A 15632-nucleotide genomic window follows, 5' to 3' on the forward strand; every position below is an offset into this window, starting at 1 on the left:
GACTTCACCGTCAGGTGTTGAAAAGGGACAGTTACTGTAAACAGGGCACCAGAGCCATGTCTTCTTGTGCCCAAGGCCCTGTTCAGTCCACTACAGCTGAGTGCTCCAGCCCAAGTCATGGATTCTTGCCAAAATCAAATCTCACCAGTTTCAGAATGTAAAAACTCAGTTCTAGGTCCTATTCATATGAAAATTAAGTATCAAGATTCTATCTTAGTATTTTACCTTCTTAGTATTTCTTAGTATTATTTTTTATTTTATTTTGAGAAAGGATTTCTCTGTGTAGCCCTGGCTGTCCTGGACCTTGCTCTGTAGACCAGGCTGCAAACTCACAGAGATCTGTCTGTCTCTGCCACCTGAGTGTTGGGATTAAAGGTGTGCGCCACCACCACCCAGCATTAACCTTGTACTTTAGTATTTTGGTATTACTGTCATTTGCAAGCTGAAAGTTATTTTCCAGTGATTGTATGAACTACTTTCCTGGATCATTAAGATATGAGGGGCTGTAGCAGGTGTGGCTCAACACATGAGGCCTTTGGTTCAGTCTGCGGAGTTTTCACCCTCCGTGTGAGTAGTTAAGCAACACTATACACAGTTAATAGTGATGAGTACCACGTCAATGTAACGTCACGTATTTTCCGCTCTGCGTGAGCATCTGTGGGTATGCACGTGTGCTTGTGCCATGGAGCATGTGTGGAGCTCAGAGGACAGCTTGCGGGAGTCACTTCTCTCCTACTGCGTGAGCTCTGAGAACGGAACTCAGGTCACCTGACTTGGTGGCATGTGCCTGCAGCTTTCACACACTGGGCCACCTCCCAGCCCTCACATGTATTATAATTTTCTTAGAATTAGTCACTTTTTATGTGTGTGTGTTTTGCTTACAAATATGTATGTGTCCCACTTGCATGCCTGGTACCCTCAGAGGTCAGAAGAGGCTATCAGATGCCCTGGACCTGGAGTTACAGATGGTTGTGAGCCACCATGTGGGTGCTGGGAATCAAACCCAGGTCCTCTGGAAGAGCAGCCAGTGCTCTTAATCACTGAGCCATCTCTCCAGTCCCTCACCTCCATTTTCTAAACAGCTATAAATATACAAGACGTAAAGGAAAGAACCTCAGCTTTGATGTATCATAAATATTAACAATAAAAATCGAGGCAGCAATTTGGAAGATTAATGCAAGTAACTAAACTTTTATTTAGTTATTATGGTTACATTAGAATATAAACACATAACATGACATGTCATCATGGGCAGTCTTTTACAGAATAAATGCATGGCTAATATTTGTATCACAAAAGAAAAACCGAGTCTATAAATGACCAGAACAAGGACAGGGAAACAATACAGTCCACATAAATTAGATAAACAATGCAGTCCACATAAGTTACAATGGGGCCCACCTCTCTCCTTAACTCAAGTGTCCGACATAAAGTCACCAGGACGTAAAGTACTGGGTCTTTTCAAAAGCCAGCAGAGACGGATCGCCATCTGGACCACCTCCTAATTCTTAACTGGAGTTGAGCCGCCCTTCATTGTCTTCTTTAGGTGGTGGTAATTGGGCAGGATTTTCATCAAGAAGTCCAGCTGCAGTGTCTGGGGCTGAAAAGAGGAGAGGGTGAAGACGGCAGAGGCAGGGGCAACAGCACCAGGTAGAAATGCTGTGAGTCGTGGGGTTCAACGTGATTTCATTGACTGACTTTTCTTTACCTGTCGTTTGCTGTCTTAAATCTCCAATGGCCATGCCTTAAGACACACAGCCCAAGACTTTACCATATAAAAACATACAGGAACACCCTTTCGAATTTCTGTCTATAGATTTTAAGAGTGCTTCCCACACAGCCTGTGATGTCCTCAGCTGAGCTCCTCTCTGCATGGACCAGCGCTGGTCTCCCAACTGTCAGCGCACGTGAGGGAAAAGCAGGGGTTCCACCCTAGAGACCAGGTCAGAGTCTGAGGAACCCGTCCTGATAAATGGTCATTATGTTACTGTTGGTGACACTCCGGAGACCACACCTGCGACATTAGACTTCTGATGCTCCCGTTCATGTCACTAATTCCTCCAATTCTAGCTTTATCTCTCCTCCTTTAGTCACTTTTGCTATTACACAAAAAGATAATTTAAAAAACTTAATTTCCCCTTTAGCCTATGGAATACCAGCTAATAATAATAATAATAATAATAATAATAATAATAATAATGCCAAGACTACAAAGGAAGAGTGACCCACGGGGGTGAGGAAGTCAGTAGCTTGAGGCTTAGCATGTAAAAACCCTCGGTTTGCTTCTCAGCACTGAGTAAATCACAGTGGTGCGCGCCAGTAATCCCAGCCCTAGGGAGTTGGAGTCAGGAGGACAGAAGTTCAAGGTCATCCTTGGCAGTAAGTTCCAGACTGGCAGGGGCTATATGAAACTCTGAGAATGGAAAAGTGGAATCATCTAGAAAGAACTGGTTTTAATTTATGATTAAAAGTAGGGTTAAGAAAGGTCAAGTATCAAGTGTCTCGAAAATATTTTCTTTGGGGGGAGGAAAGGGAAGCTCAAGAAATCTATACTGAACATGCCAAGAAATGGGTTTACAATTGCAGCCTGCACGTCTGTGCCCACGGGACGCCCAAAGGCCTAAGCCTTTCATCTCCTAGTCTAGCATTACTCTCCATCTGGGTTATTAGGAGGGGAGGATTTCTTGTAAGCCTGGGAAATATCTAAACACACTTCCTTTATTCATAAGCTGTGTTTATGATCCAGTCACGGTACTTTCATAAACTAACTTGGGAACCCAGCCTGCCATTATAGGGTCATTCCTCATCTTGAAGATTTGTATTTTGGAAGTGATTATCCATGAATTAATATTTTGGTGTGAGGGTCAGTGGTGCATCAGAATAACAATTCCCGATCCTCCCCCCCCATACACACACACACACACACACACTTTCTATACGTTTGATGTTAATATAAAGATCCTGATTGACTTGCAAATAAATCCAAATTTGGGGACTGTTTCTCTAATGTTTTATTCATTTGCCTTTGGGAATGGAGCCCAGGGCCTTGTGTGCTAATCAAACCGCTGAGTCCCGCCCCCAACCCCTGATCATCTGGTGCCCACTCAGGCAATCGCAGGGACTCTGGGAAAGTTAGTGGCCCTGGATGAACTCCTTCATTAGCGAGAGGTCCTAGTACCTGTGGCCGCTCCGTCTGCACCCTTCGCAGGCAGTCTGCACCGTAGATCACCGTGTTCTCAGGGATGACTTCGAAAGTGTTCAGATTGCAGCAGGCCCCGATGATGCAACCACTGGTCAAGATTACGTTTCTGCCCACGTACGCTGCGGTGAAGATGGAGTTACAGCTTAAGACAGCAAGTGAGCTCTGACATTTCTCACTGTTTGCTCTTTCCCACAAACAGGTCTTAGGAAGAAACTGAAAGGCAATGCCTAGGTACAGAGAAGGCAGACAGCACAGAAGCAGGCAGGGTGTGGGTGCAGTGGATTTATTAGAGTCCCCGCCCACAGGCTGTGGGGCGCTGGGCATGTCAGTGTACGATCCTGGAGCAGGGAGTCCACCCTCCTTCTCTGCTCCTTTAAGGATCGACAGGCGATGAGCACGCAGTGCTGAGCACATGTCTGACCCTCGGCGGCCACAGTCGATGTTGGAAACTAGAACCGCTGAGCAGGTGAATGTTAAGGGCACTTTCGCTATTTCCAAGAAGCGGCATTCTCGTTCACGTCAGTCAGGGTCAAGAAAGCCGAGGCAGTGTTCTCTCTGAGCCGCGGGGCGAGCTGTGGGAGCTGGTTCCCACCAGGGCTGGGGACCTCACATAATCCCCTGCTGGCTCTAATTTTGGTAAGTAGATGCCGCTTGTCTCTGACTGGCTGGGTAAAGCAGGTCTGAAATTAAAGAAGGCAATCCCTGGCGAAACTGACATTTGTCTCTTTATTCTGCAAGAATGCTCATCAACTACAGCAGAGCCAACACCAGTGGAGCCTTAATCCAGCGTACACAGCTGGCCTTTCAACTTAATGCAGTTATAACCGCGTTATCAGATGACCGCGTAACTAGGTTAGGGTCCTTTGAGGCAAAGAATTGATGTGCCAGTGACTCTGCTCCGACCCAAGCATTCCACCTTGCTTGTACTCAGGTCGTTTCCCCGGACACGGCAAAGAGAAAGGCGGCAATTATTCTGACAATAAAACTCTGGACACAGCTTACCTTTTGATTCAATGACATTATTGTCTCCCATTTTCATGGCTTGGGAATCTGTGAGCCTGAATTAAGTAAACACCTTTTCCCATGAATGCAGAATATCCTCACAGTGTACCGAGGACAGAGGCGTGAGAAAGGCTGCACAGACTCAGTCTTGCCAGAATTCTACAGCACAGCAGTGATTCCCAAACACAAATATCCCCAGGTATAAAGAAATGACCCATAAGCCTTAAATATTTGATTACATTTACTTATTTACTGCATATATGTGAGTATTTGTGCCTGGGCACGTATGAGTGCCAGGTCTATGTGTTTAGATCAGGGACAAACTGAGGGAGTCAGTTCTCTCCCTCACCTTGTGGAACCGGGGGACTGAATTCAGGTGGTTGGGCTTTGTGGCAAGTGTTTTGACCCGCTGAGCCAGTGTGCCAGCTCTTACTTCAGACAGGAGCTAGAATTAGCTTCTCAGTGTCTAACATCCTCCCCACAGTTACCAGCAGTCGAGCAGTCCTAGTCAATGACTTTCAAAGTGTTAAATCCATGCGTGTGTGCGAGAGTGTGAGAGCATGTGCGTGGGAGCGCACGTGTGCGAGAGCGCGTGCGTGTCAGGGTCAATATTTACCTTCCTGAGGGACGTGCTAGAACAGGAGGACATCGTTTCCTGTGATAACAGAGATGAAGCACATGGTAGCCGTGTGTCCTACACAGCCCCATCCCAGAAAGATCCATCTCCACCTCTGTCCCCCTCACTCCCCCCTTTCCAAGGAAAGAATTCTTTTTTAAAAATTTTAATGATTTGTTTTTATTTCATGTGAACTGGTGTTTTACCTGCAGGTACTATCTGTGTGAGGGTATCAGGTTCCCTAGAACTGGAGTTACAGACAGTTGTGAGCTACCATGGGGGTGCTGGGAATTGAACCCAGGTCCTCTGGAAGAGCAGTCAATGCTCTTAAGCCATCTCTCCACCCCGAGAGGATTTCTTAACATACCACAAATGGGTATGCTGTTTAAAATCTTGCTGGCCTAGTCTACACATATTTTAGTGTGTGATAGGTAATTATGTCAGTTTCCACGTGGGGAGGGATCTGAGCAACAGAATCATCTGGAATGACCTGTGGCAGATTACAGCAAAGGATACGACAGCCAACTTCAAACACATTGTTGGTGCCAATGATCATTGGCTTGGGTTCTGGGTCTTCAGTGTCTGGGATGATATTATCCGGGTGACTGTAAAAGAACAGACAGATCATCAGAGGCCAGTCACACAGTAAACAGCTGCCGCCCTTTCAGAATCTGGAGCAACTGTCTCAATTTTACCTGCATCAAACTTCAAATCCACAGCTGTGTTTATCTAGAAGGCTGGGTTCTGAGGTGTACAGGACAGAAATGTAAGACGTCACAGACAGAAAAACCACCTCAGAAGAGGGTGCTACACCTTTAATCCCAGCACTTGGAAGGCATGGGGAAGTGGGTCTCTGTGAGCTCCAGAACAGCCTGGTGTATAAAGCGAGTTCCCAGAATAGCCAGGGCTATAGAGCAGCCCCGTGCCCTCCATTTAAACAGTGAAATGGAAACAGTCCCCAACATGAAGCAATGACTTTGTGAGATGGGTACTTAGTGAAGTACGTGGAACAGAAACTCTGCTGCAGGAGGATGGCTTTATCTGACGGCAGACTCACCGCCAAATAAAGGGTATTAATATGGGGGGGGGCTCACACCGTAAGAAACGCCCACATGTCCTGTGTAAGTGTCAGACAAATCAGTCTTTTTATCACGGCCAAACATTTTCCCACGCAAATTCCATACATGGCTGCAACAAATTAGGTAAAAGCATGAATTTCTTGCCAAAATTTTATCTAGAAAAATTTATGCCCACTCTTGAAAACAGACTGGGTGCTGCAGCCCAGCTCACAGAGATTACACATCGTCTAACACCACGTTTTTATCTTGAAAGTTTACGAATCGCTACAAGGATCCCACACTGTGTGAATGTAAGTCTGGGTGTCACCCATGTGGAACATGGGAAAAGAGTTAAAATTCACATAGGGACATCAAAAGAGAGCCAACCAAAAACGTCTTCAGCGTGGCAGGCACAACAGAGGATACTGAACGGATCAGGAAGAAACCATTGCGGGTTTGATGATGGATAAAAAAGTGTCATGCTGGGAGACCACCAGACCCAGGGCGGGACGCTCTGGTTTCTCACCTTGGGCAGTTTTTTTTTTTTTTCTGGTCTGGGCTTTTGGGTTTTTTTTCCCCCTGGGTTCTTTGTGTGCTTACGCTGACAGAGCCTTAACCACCCCTTCTAGCTCTGACCGTGTGCTTTCTTGAGCTAAAGCTGTAAGCGGCTTCCGTGCAGCCACGTTGGAAAACGCCTCCCCCACCCCCCCCAAGGCGCGAGCCTTACTCACGCGTTTATGATGAGGGCCTGCTCTTCTATTAGGTTACCTTCGCCGATAATTATGGGCCCGGCCTCCGCGATAATTCGTGCTTTGGGGTGGATCACCGTCCTAGGGCCTGTGAAAGGGGGCAGGTGAGAAGAAATTGTGGGGGTAGGCGCTGCCTCCAGGGGGAGGGTGGGAGGTGATGGAGCTGGGTGAGGCTGCTGGGAGGAGCCTTCTCTAAGTCTGCGCCAGGCACCATGCTAGGTACCTTACCAGCGCTATCTCCGGCTGTTATCGTCAGCGGGCAATGCCAGATCTAGAGCCAAAGTAAGCAGAAGGGCACATGCGGCGGGTCAGACAGTCCAGCCTCCAGCTCCAGCCTTCGGTGGCCTCTGCAGGACACGCGGGGGGCGAGGGCAGCAGCCCGGCAGGACTGTGGGAAGGGCCAGATGCAGTGACACAGAAGACAGTGTGGCTCATGGCGCTGCTAAAACTAATTCCCATCTTCTCTTCAGACAGCCCAGGCCCTGCTTATAACACAGAACTTCCATCTTTAACCACATGATTTAGATCTGTCTATGGCTGGCCACTGATGGTGCACTCCTGTGATCTCTGAGCTGGAGGCCAGCCTGGTCTACAGGGCTAGTTCCAGAACAGGCAAGGGTGCACAGGGAAACCCATCTCAACAGCAACAACAACATTCTGTCCATGGTCTGTGTTATCTTCAGCCTTGCGCTGTGTTATCTGAGCACAGCGTGCTGCTGGAAGCCGGCAGGCCGTGACTGGACAGAAGAGGAGCTAGAGATGAGTGTGGGCCACACTGAGGTCGGGAGACCTGGGACACCTCCAGTCTCAATCTAAGGGCACAAGTAGGGCGCCCTTGGAGAACTGTGTGGAAATGAATGGGCACAGACACACCCGCACACCCCCCCCCCCACACACACACCACACACACACACACACACACCTGCCCTCAGGCCTAGTACTCTGGTAAAGGTGAAACCACTGATAAGAAAGCATTTCTTCCTTCAGGCCCACACCCAACCACCCACCCTCATCTCAGCAGCGAAGCTGTTTTTCTTCCCTGTGTTGTTTTGTCTCTGAAGGCAGGCTCCACTCGGTATCCCAGGCTGGCCTGGACTCTGCCCAACCTCCTGAGCGCTGGACTATACTCTGAGGCCATTTCTATTTGGAAACAAACAGTAACTCAGGAAGGAAGGAAGGTGGACAGAAAGATCAAGGGGGCAGAGGTGACACTTCCCAGGGCTCTGTGGTATAAACCGTTAACTTTTAGATAAAAAGTTAGTATCGGCTTATAAAAGGTAAGACACAACGATGTATGTCACAGGGCAACAAAAATTAACATATGACCGGCCAGGAGTGCAGCTCAGCTGGTGAGCAATGTGGGTAGGGCAAGGCCCTGGGTAGGTTCCCAGCACCAAATCTCTCTCTTTCCTCTGTCTCTGTCTCTCTCTCTCACACACACAGAATGAACACAAACTATTTTGTCCCTTTGAGCTTCTCTTGGAAACTGGGAATACTTAGTGCACCAGCTCTCAAACCTTCCTGGAGGCCTTCCTGGTCCTCAGTGCACCTCATTCTTTTTCCTAAGATGAAGAACTAAGGGGAGTTGATAAAGAGGGTGGGGGTCCAAAGCAGGCCTCAGAGCCCCACAGCATACAGTAAGAAATAGCATAAGTAGTCTTGATAGTCCCCTGACACCTTCACTACTAAATTCCCAAATAAAGTCTGCAATTCAGGAGAGAAGATGGGGTTGCTGAGATCCCTGGGAAGATTCCCAAGTTGACCACGTGCCTTTTCTCCTCATGTGTATCTGTACATGTACATACATGCACATACACTTGAGACCTGCAAGTACCAGTACATACAAAATCACTAACGAGTTTAAAAATAAATAAAACTTGGAGGAAAGTATTCAAATGCTTCTTTCCACGGCTACAAAACATCTCACATCCCGTTAATACACTATCATCCACCGCTCATTCCTAACAATGGCCCCTCAGACATGTACAGTCTCCAGGTGCTCAACAGTGAGATCACAAATACTGGATTCTTCCGAAATAACAAGTTCTACATCGTCCAGTGGCACAAGCCAATAGAGAGCTATAGCTCCCTCAATATGGATTTCTATTTTGCTTCAAAATATTCAAAATATAGGGCCGCAGTCTATTGTAGGCTCTTTGTAACTTGTAGTAGGCTCCATCACTGGGCTCCGTCACTCCCGCTATGAGCCTGCACTCTCTGAGGGCCCACTTTCACGTCTACAAAAGGACGAGACCCTTAACAACCAACCTACTGGGTGGAAATGCGGGCTGTATACTAGAAACAGTGTTTGAAAGGGGGTATCACAGGACCCGACCTACAGTTCCTAAGGTGGCATTCAGGGGCTGACACAGTGGCCCAAGTAAAGACACTGCCGCCAGGCTAGTGACCTGCATTCTGTCCCTGAAGCCCACACGCTGCAATGACTCCTGGGGCTGTCATCTGACCTCCACACGCTTACCCACACCGACAAACAAACGTTCACAATGGGAAGTCCACCATTTGCCACAAGTGCTAAGAACTTCTGAAGAATAAACAAAATGGCTAAGTTAGGCCTGCTTTTCTCCTTTACGTAGGCATCATGGGAACGGCTGTTAGCTCAGGAGAGACTTCTGGTTGGTGAAGGCCTGGACTGGCAGCAGAGCTCCGGTGAGTGCTGTCTAAGCAGCCAGAGGTGCCAGGCCTCTTGGTTATGAAGACGAGGGGCCGATGGGGGCGTGTGTTCTCTCCTTTTTAATACGGCTCCAATGTACACCTTTGGAAATAAATGGCACTGTTTTTTCTTTCAAAAAACACACGACACAGAACTGAGAGCTCGGTCGGGTTCTACAGCGTGAAAGGTGGGTGCCTGAGAGTGTCACCTGAGGTCGTCCCGATGTACCGGCATTCAATCACACACTCGACACCCTCCCATACACAGTACAGCCTGGCATGGGGGCGCCACTGTAATCCTGACACGTAGGTGAGAGCAAGATCTAAGCTCAAGGCCAGCCTAGACTGCGTGAGACAGTCTCGAAAAACCCAAAGCCAAACAAGCAAAATAAAATGAAGCTATTATATAACAAAACCAAATCAGGATGATTTTTTTTTTGAGGCAGGGTAGCCCTGGCTGGCGTGAAACACTTTGTGAAGACCAGGCTGACCTTGAATTCAGAGATCTGCCTGCCTCTGTCTCCCCTCCCCGAGTGCTGAGATTAAAGGCATGGGCCACCACTGTCTGGCGTCTGAGCAGTTTAAACTGGTGTTTTATTATCGTCATTATTATTTGTTAATCATTCATGAGTTAACAACAGGTAACTGGAAAGCACCTGGTTACAAATCTCAGGGACTTCCCGAGGAGCTAACGCAGATACAGCTTAGGTTAGGCGGTTGATTTTGACACTACTGCCACCTGCTGGTGTCACGGCCCAACTGCAGGTTGTGGCACAGGGCTGGAAGAGCCGGAGGTAAACCAACCTGCTTTGAATTGAGCGATGAAAACAAATGTGTGTGTGTGGGCGGGGGGGGGGGGGGGGNGGGGGGGGGGGGGGGGGGGGGGGGGGGGGGGGGGGGGGAGCGATAACTGATCAGAGCGTGGCTGGCACATGTGACAGCTAAGAGTGTGGTCTGGAGAACGGGAAGGAGGCACAGCTGTCTGCAGTTTCACGATGCCGGCTGCAGAGCGGAGGCAGTTCGGGCAGAACCGGCTGTATGCTGCCTGCCAGGCAGTCTTCTCCGGGTTTTCCAGTTCACGAAAACTTTTACCTAGACTGGGTCTGATTTAGAGCCATGTTAACGGTCTTGAAGTTAAAATGTTTTAAAAGACAAACAAACAAACAAAAAACTAAACTGTCACCAGGCAGAATCCCTTTCCCCATCTAACTCCGGTGCGGACCTTCTTGGCACTGCTCCTGGCAGGGCAGCTTGTGTGTTTTCCTACTGAGTGTGCAGAAAGGCCCTTTGGCTTATCTCCTTGTTTGGACAAATGTGTCTGGAGTCGGAGCTGCCTTAACTGGCGGATGAATTATTTTTCTAAACGGCTGGCCGGGCTTCCGGAGCACGGCCAGGAAGACATTCCTGCACCACGTCTCCTTTTCCCTCATTTGGTAAAGGGCGCGCTTCACCTTTGCCACTGGCGGCGGCCATCTCTGGGTACGCTCTCATGTCAATAAGTGGTTTTTAAAATAAACCCACCATCTTTCTTTTGAAAATTAAACAACCCCCGTGACAACTGCTCTGCGAACTGAAAAAGACTCCAGCAAGGAGGCTTGGGTCTGAGTGCACTGGCTCCACCGGGGACAGTTTCCCACTGTGCCCAGTCGGCCCCTCATGCCCACAGCGGGAGTTCACTGGCACAAGCCCGCGGGCTAGGACTCTCCTCACACGCTAGTCAGCTCTCACAGGAGGATTTACAGAAAAATAATTTTAGAGGTCTAATGAAAACCAGGCTTGAAGCTATGAAAATTAGCAGGACTCTTAGGTCTAAGCACCCTCCAAGGGGGGTATGTGCTTCCTCAGAGCCGCAAGCCAGAGCCTCTCTCTACCTCTGGCATACGAGCCCCCCCTTCCCTGCTCATTTCCAGACAATGTGCTGTAGGGAACCCTGACATACACACTGGTGACTAAATTTCTAGAAAATTGCAGATCTGATTTAAGGTTCCAATGGCTTTAAACACGGCAAAAGAAAAGCCTGCCCTCTTTAAACTAGTCAAAGTGTGAAAAAGAAGGACAGTCCAACACGGAGCGGCCTGGCGTAGATCCCTGAACACAGTTCTGTGACTGCTCCTGAGCTATCTGGTAAGCAGTCTATCAAGTGCCCAAACTGCCATCTCCACAGCACAGCAGGAAGGATACATCAATTACGCCAGCAACCCGAGCAAAAACAAACCAAAAAGCTTGAAAAGGAAAACCAAGGCCTGGTGGGAGAGCTGGAGCCAGATAACTCCGCTCTGATTAAGCTTTATAATTGTGTCGTCTCTCAGGGAGGTTGGAATCAGAGGTGTTATTTCAAAAAAAATGACTACCTGCCAAAAGACTAGAGATAATGTAACGATAGAAATGGTTACCTAAGCACAAACTCTGGGGAAAACATCGTCATTTATATACACAACCAAAGAAACACAAGGCTTGAGTACAGGGTGGAGGAAAGATAAGAAACATTCAAAACAGGGCTGGAGAGACGGCTCAGCGGTTAAGAGCACTGACTGCTCTTCCAGAGGTCCTGGGTTCAATTCCCAGCACCCACATGGTGGCTCACCACCATCTGTAATGAGATCTGGTGCCCTCTTCTGGCCTGCAGGCATACATGCAGGCAGAACACTGTATGTACATAATAATAAATAATAAAAATCTTTCAAAAAAGAATATTCATAACAAATATGAGACAAGCTGCAGAACTACATCACGACATCACTCTCTTGCATCCTTCCCTTGCTTTAATAACAGAACTGTTTGCTGGGCAGTGGTGGCACACGCTTTGAGCCCAGCACTCAGGAGGCAGAGGCAGACACATCCCTGTGAGTTTGAGGCCAGCCTGGTCTACAGAGCAAGTTCCAGGACAGAGAAACCCTATCTTGAAAAACAGAGGCGGAGGAATGCATCCGAGGAACCCCAGCTTTGGAATGGCAGGCTGTCCCGGGTCTGCGGACTCCAGGGTGTTAGAGTACAAGCCCCACACAGGCAAGTTCTTTGTTTGGCTCACGGCTGTGGCTGTCGCTGCAGGGCAGGTAGTGCTGGCACAGGTCAGGTAAACAACAGCTCTCTCTCAAATCAAGCAGTGTCTGAGCCACACTGACTCACTGGTATTTCCCACAGAAATTCTAACACGGCCCCCATCACACCGTGTCGTTTTGTAAGTACTAAACACTTAATAGAAGTAAATAAGTTTGAAAAAAAAAAAAAAACCCAAAGAAATCGCAGGCTCCAGCGAAACAGACGTGGAAGACAGGAAGGAAAGGTGGAGCACTAGAGTCGATCACACGGCATGGAGCATTAAAGCATCACCCTCACAGCATCCTGTCTAGAGAATCAACACGAATAATTCTTACCTATGGTCACATCTCCTCTGATTTCACTTTCCACACACACAACGGCTCCAGGAGCAATCTTCACACTGCAGGGAGAGAGAGAGAGGTGACACACTTCCTCAGTAAGGTGTAACTGTCGCGGGCTGGCGAGACGGCGCCACTGATGAAGCACGGCTGAGCCAGCCTGGTGACCCGGGTTCAATTCTTGGAACCCAAGGTAAGAACATTAAATTTCAAAACGTATTGTTATGGAAAGTATGCTGGGGCTGACAAGATGGCTCGGTGGGGTAAGGAGCTGATTAAGGAACTTACCGCCAAGCCTGACGACCTGAGTTCAATCCCTAGGTCCCACATGGTGACAGGAGAAAACCAACTACCCATAAGTTGTCCTCTGAGCACCACATGCACACGATTGCATGTGTGTAGCCCCAAACATGTAAAAAAAAGGCCTGGCGGTGGTGGCGCACGCCTTTAATCCCAGCACTCGGGAGGCAGAGGCAGGCGGATCTCTGTGAGTTCGAGACCAGCCTGGTCTACCGAGCTAGTTCCAGGACAGGCTCCAAAGCCACAGAGAAACCCTGTCTCGAAAAAAAAAAAAAAACCAAACCCAATAAATAGATAAATGTATGTACATATGTGTACGATTACTTTTCTGTTGTAGAAAGAAACACCTTGACCAGAGAAATTATTGGTAGAAAAAGTTTGTTTTGGCTTAAGATTCTAGAGGGATAAGAGTTCATCATGGGATGGGGGTGGGGGCTGAAGAGATGGCTCAGTGGTTAAGAGTACGGACTGCTCCTCTAGAGGACCTGTGTTCAATTCCCAGCACCCACATGGCAGCTCACAACTGTCTGTAACTCCAACCCCAGGGCAAAACACATACAGGCAAAACACCAATGCACATAACATAAAAATAAATAAATGTGCTGGGCAGGGCTGGTGCACCCTTTTAATCCCAGCACTTGGATCTCTGAATTCGAGGCCAGCCTGGTCTACAGAGTGAGTTCCAGGATTGTCAGGGCTACGCAGAGAAACCCTGTCTTTAAAAAAAAAAAAACGAAAGAGTCCATCACAGTGGGGAGGCAGGCAGCAAGTGGTAGCAAAACTGGAAGCTGAGACATCACACCTTGAACCAAGTGTGCACCTTCAGTGCACACAGAGACAGACAGACAGAGATTGAATACATGCAAGAACTCAGTGTCAAGAAATGTCAAGAACCTTTGAACTCTCAAAGCCGTCCAGTTGTGGAAGATTAGTTTAAGATGTGTTACATCTGTTTATGCTGCGGAACATTTCTTTAGTGATGCAAAGATGTGCTGCATTCTTTTATGTTGCATTTGTTTAACTCTGTGGAGCTGTGTTACTTTGCCTGCCTAAAACTCCAGATTGACCTAATAATGAGCTGAACGACCAATAGCTGAGCAGGGGAGAGGCATAGGTGGGGCTGGTGGACAGAGAATAAATAAGAGGAGAAATCTAGGGGAGAGGGAGGAGAGAGACAAGGAGAGGAGGACACCGGGGACAGACAGACACACAGCCAGCCGCTGAGTAAGAAGGAAAGAAAGACACACAGAACAAAGAGAGGAAAAAAAAAAGAAAGAAAGAACAAAGAGAGGTAAAAGCCCAGAGGCAAAATGTAGTTAAAGAGAAATGGGATAACTTAAGTTAGAAAAGCTGTCTAGAAACAAGTCAAGCTTGTTTCCAAGGCCGGACATTCATAGGTAAGAATAAGTCTCCCTGTATTTATTTGGGAGCTGGGTGGTAGGTCCCTAAAGAGTTTTAAAAAATCCTCCCACAAGGTCACCTCCCAAACCTTCCTAAGCGCACTACCAACTGGGGACCAAGAATTCAAACACAGGGGGCCTACAGGGGATGGTGTCAAACTACCAAAAAATAATAATAAAAAAATCTTTAATGAAGGTATGCTGACTCTGTAGTTAAGAAAAAGATTTTAAAAATTCATAGAAAAAAATGGAAAAATCAATGTTTACAGGGCTTCATATATTACGGGTTTCTCAAGCCACACATAGTCCTGTAGGCCAAACTCACATGCTTAAGAAAACAGCTTTGGATCTTTTCTTTGAATTTAAGATCGGCGCTGTGTCTAAACAAGAACCTAACCCCGCCCCCGAGATGTCCATCAGCAGGGGCTGGCTAAGAAGTTATGGTATCGACTAATAAGCAGCGGTCAAAAAGAGCAATTCGTCAAATGAAGATTTGGACATGGTAGGACACGCACATAATCCCAGCAGTGGGGAGAACAAGGCAGGAGGATTGATCGTAAATTCATGGGCCAGCCTGAGCTACGCAGCGAGAGAAAAGAGGGGAGACAGGAAGGGAGGGAGGAAGGGAAGAGAGAGAAAGAAAAGGAAGAGGGAAAGCAGAAAAAGGCACGGGCAGGCAGAAGGGAAAGGACAAGATGTGGAATGACTTCCAGGGTATATGGTTAAAGAAAATGGCAACGCTGGCAGGATGCAATGTGCCATTGTTTCTGTAAACGAATGGGGGTGGTGTGCATTCTGTTTAATAGGCAGCAAAGCAACAGGTCGGAAAGGTAAAATTAGCAAACATTTCTATTAATCTCCAACAGGAAATAAAAGTTTTATCTTTTATTTATTTATTTTAAATATTTTTAAATATTTTAAATATTTATTATGTATATAATAGTCTATCTGTGTGTATGCAGAAGGCCAGAAGAGGGCACCAGACCTTATTACAGATGGTTGTGAGCCACCATGTGGTTGCTGGGAATTGAACTCAGGACCTTTGGAAGAGCAGGCAATGCTCTTAACCACTGAGCCATCTCTCCAGCCCCCAGAGTGTGACCATTTCTGTACTGGGCCTTCGCGGAAGAGAAGGTGAGGAGGTCACGCGGGAACTTTAAGTCTTGCTGGTGCAGGGAACAAAGGAGGTGAAGCAAGGTGGAGCTGAAAGGGCTTCTGGGTTTTTGGTAGACTCCCTGTCAAGGTTCGGCACCAGCCC

At 47.6% G+C, this 15632-nt stretch overlaps 1 protein-coding gene across 1 annotated transcript in view; it reads right to left on the reverse strand.

Annotated features, from left to right (window-relative positions):
* Positions 1 to 1171: 1171 nt before the first annotated feature.
* The window catches only part of Dctn6 (dynactin subunit 6), a 17963-nt gene continuing 3502 nt past the window's right edge, over positions 1172 to 15632 (reverse strand). The window contains exons 2-7 of the mRNA XM_050146712.1: positions 12672 to 12736; positions 6610 to 6715; positions 5337 to 5425; positions 4205 to 4252; positions 3179 to 3321; positions 1172 to 1600 (exon numbers count right to left, since the gene is read on the reverse strand). Coding sequence (XP_050002669.1) covers positions 1502 to 1600; positions 3179 to 3321; positions 4205 to 4252; positions 5337 to 5425; positions 6610 to 6715; positions 12672 to 12736 — 550 coding nt within the window. The 3' untranslated portion in view covers positions 1172 to 1501. The remainder of the gene's footprint in view (positions 1601 to 3178; positions 3322 to 4204; positions 4253 to 5336; positions 5426 to 6609; positions 6716 to 12671; positions 12737 to 15632) is intronic.

The sequence above is a fragment of the Alexandromys fortis genome, unplaced genomic scaffold (genome assembly GCF_014885135.2).
Source record: "Alexandromys fortis isolate MF-2015 unplaced genomic scaffold, M_Fortis_MF-2015_v1.1 scaffold_55, whole genome shotgun sequence".
NCBI classification, from domain to species: domain Eukaryota; kingdom Metazoa; phylum Chordata; class Mammalia; order Rodentia; family Cricetidae; genus Alexandromys; species Alexandromys fortis.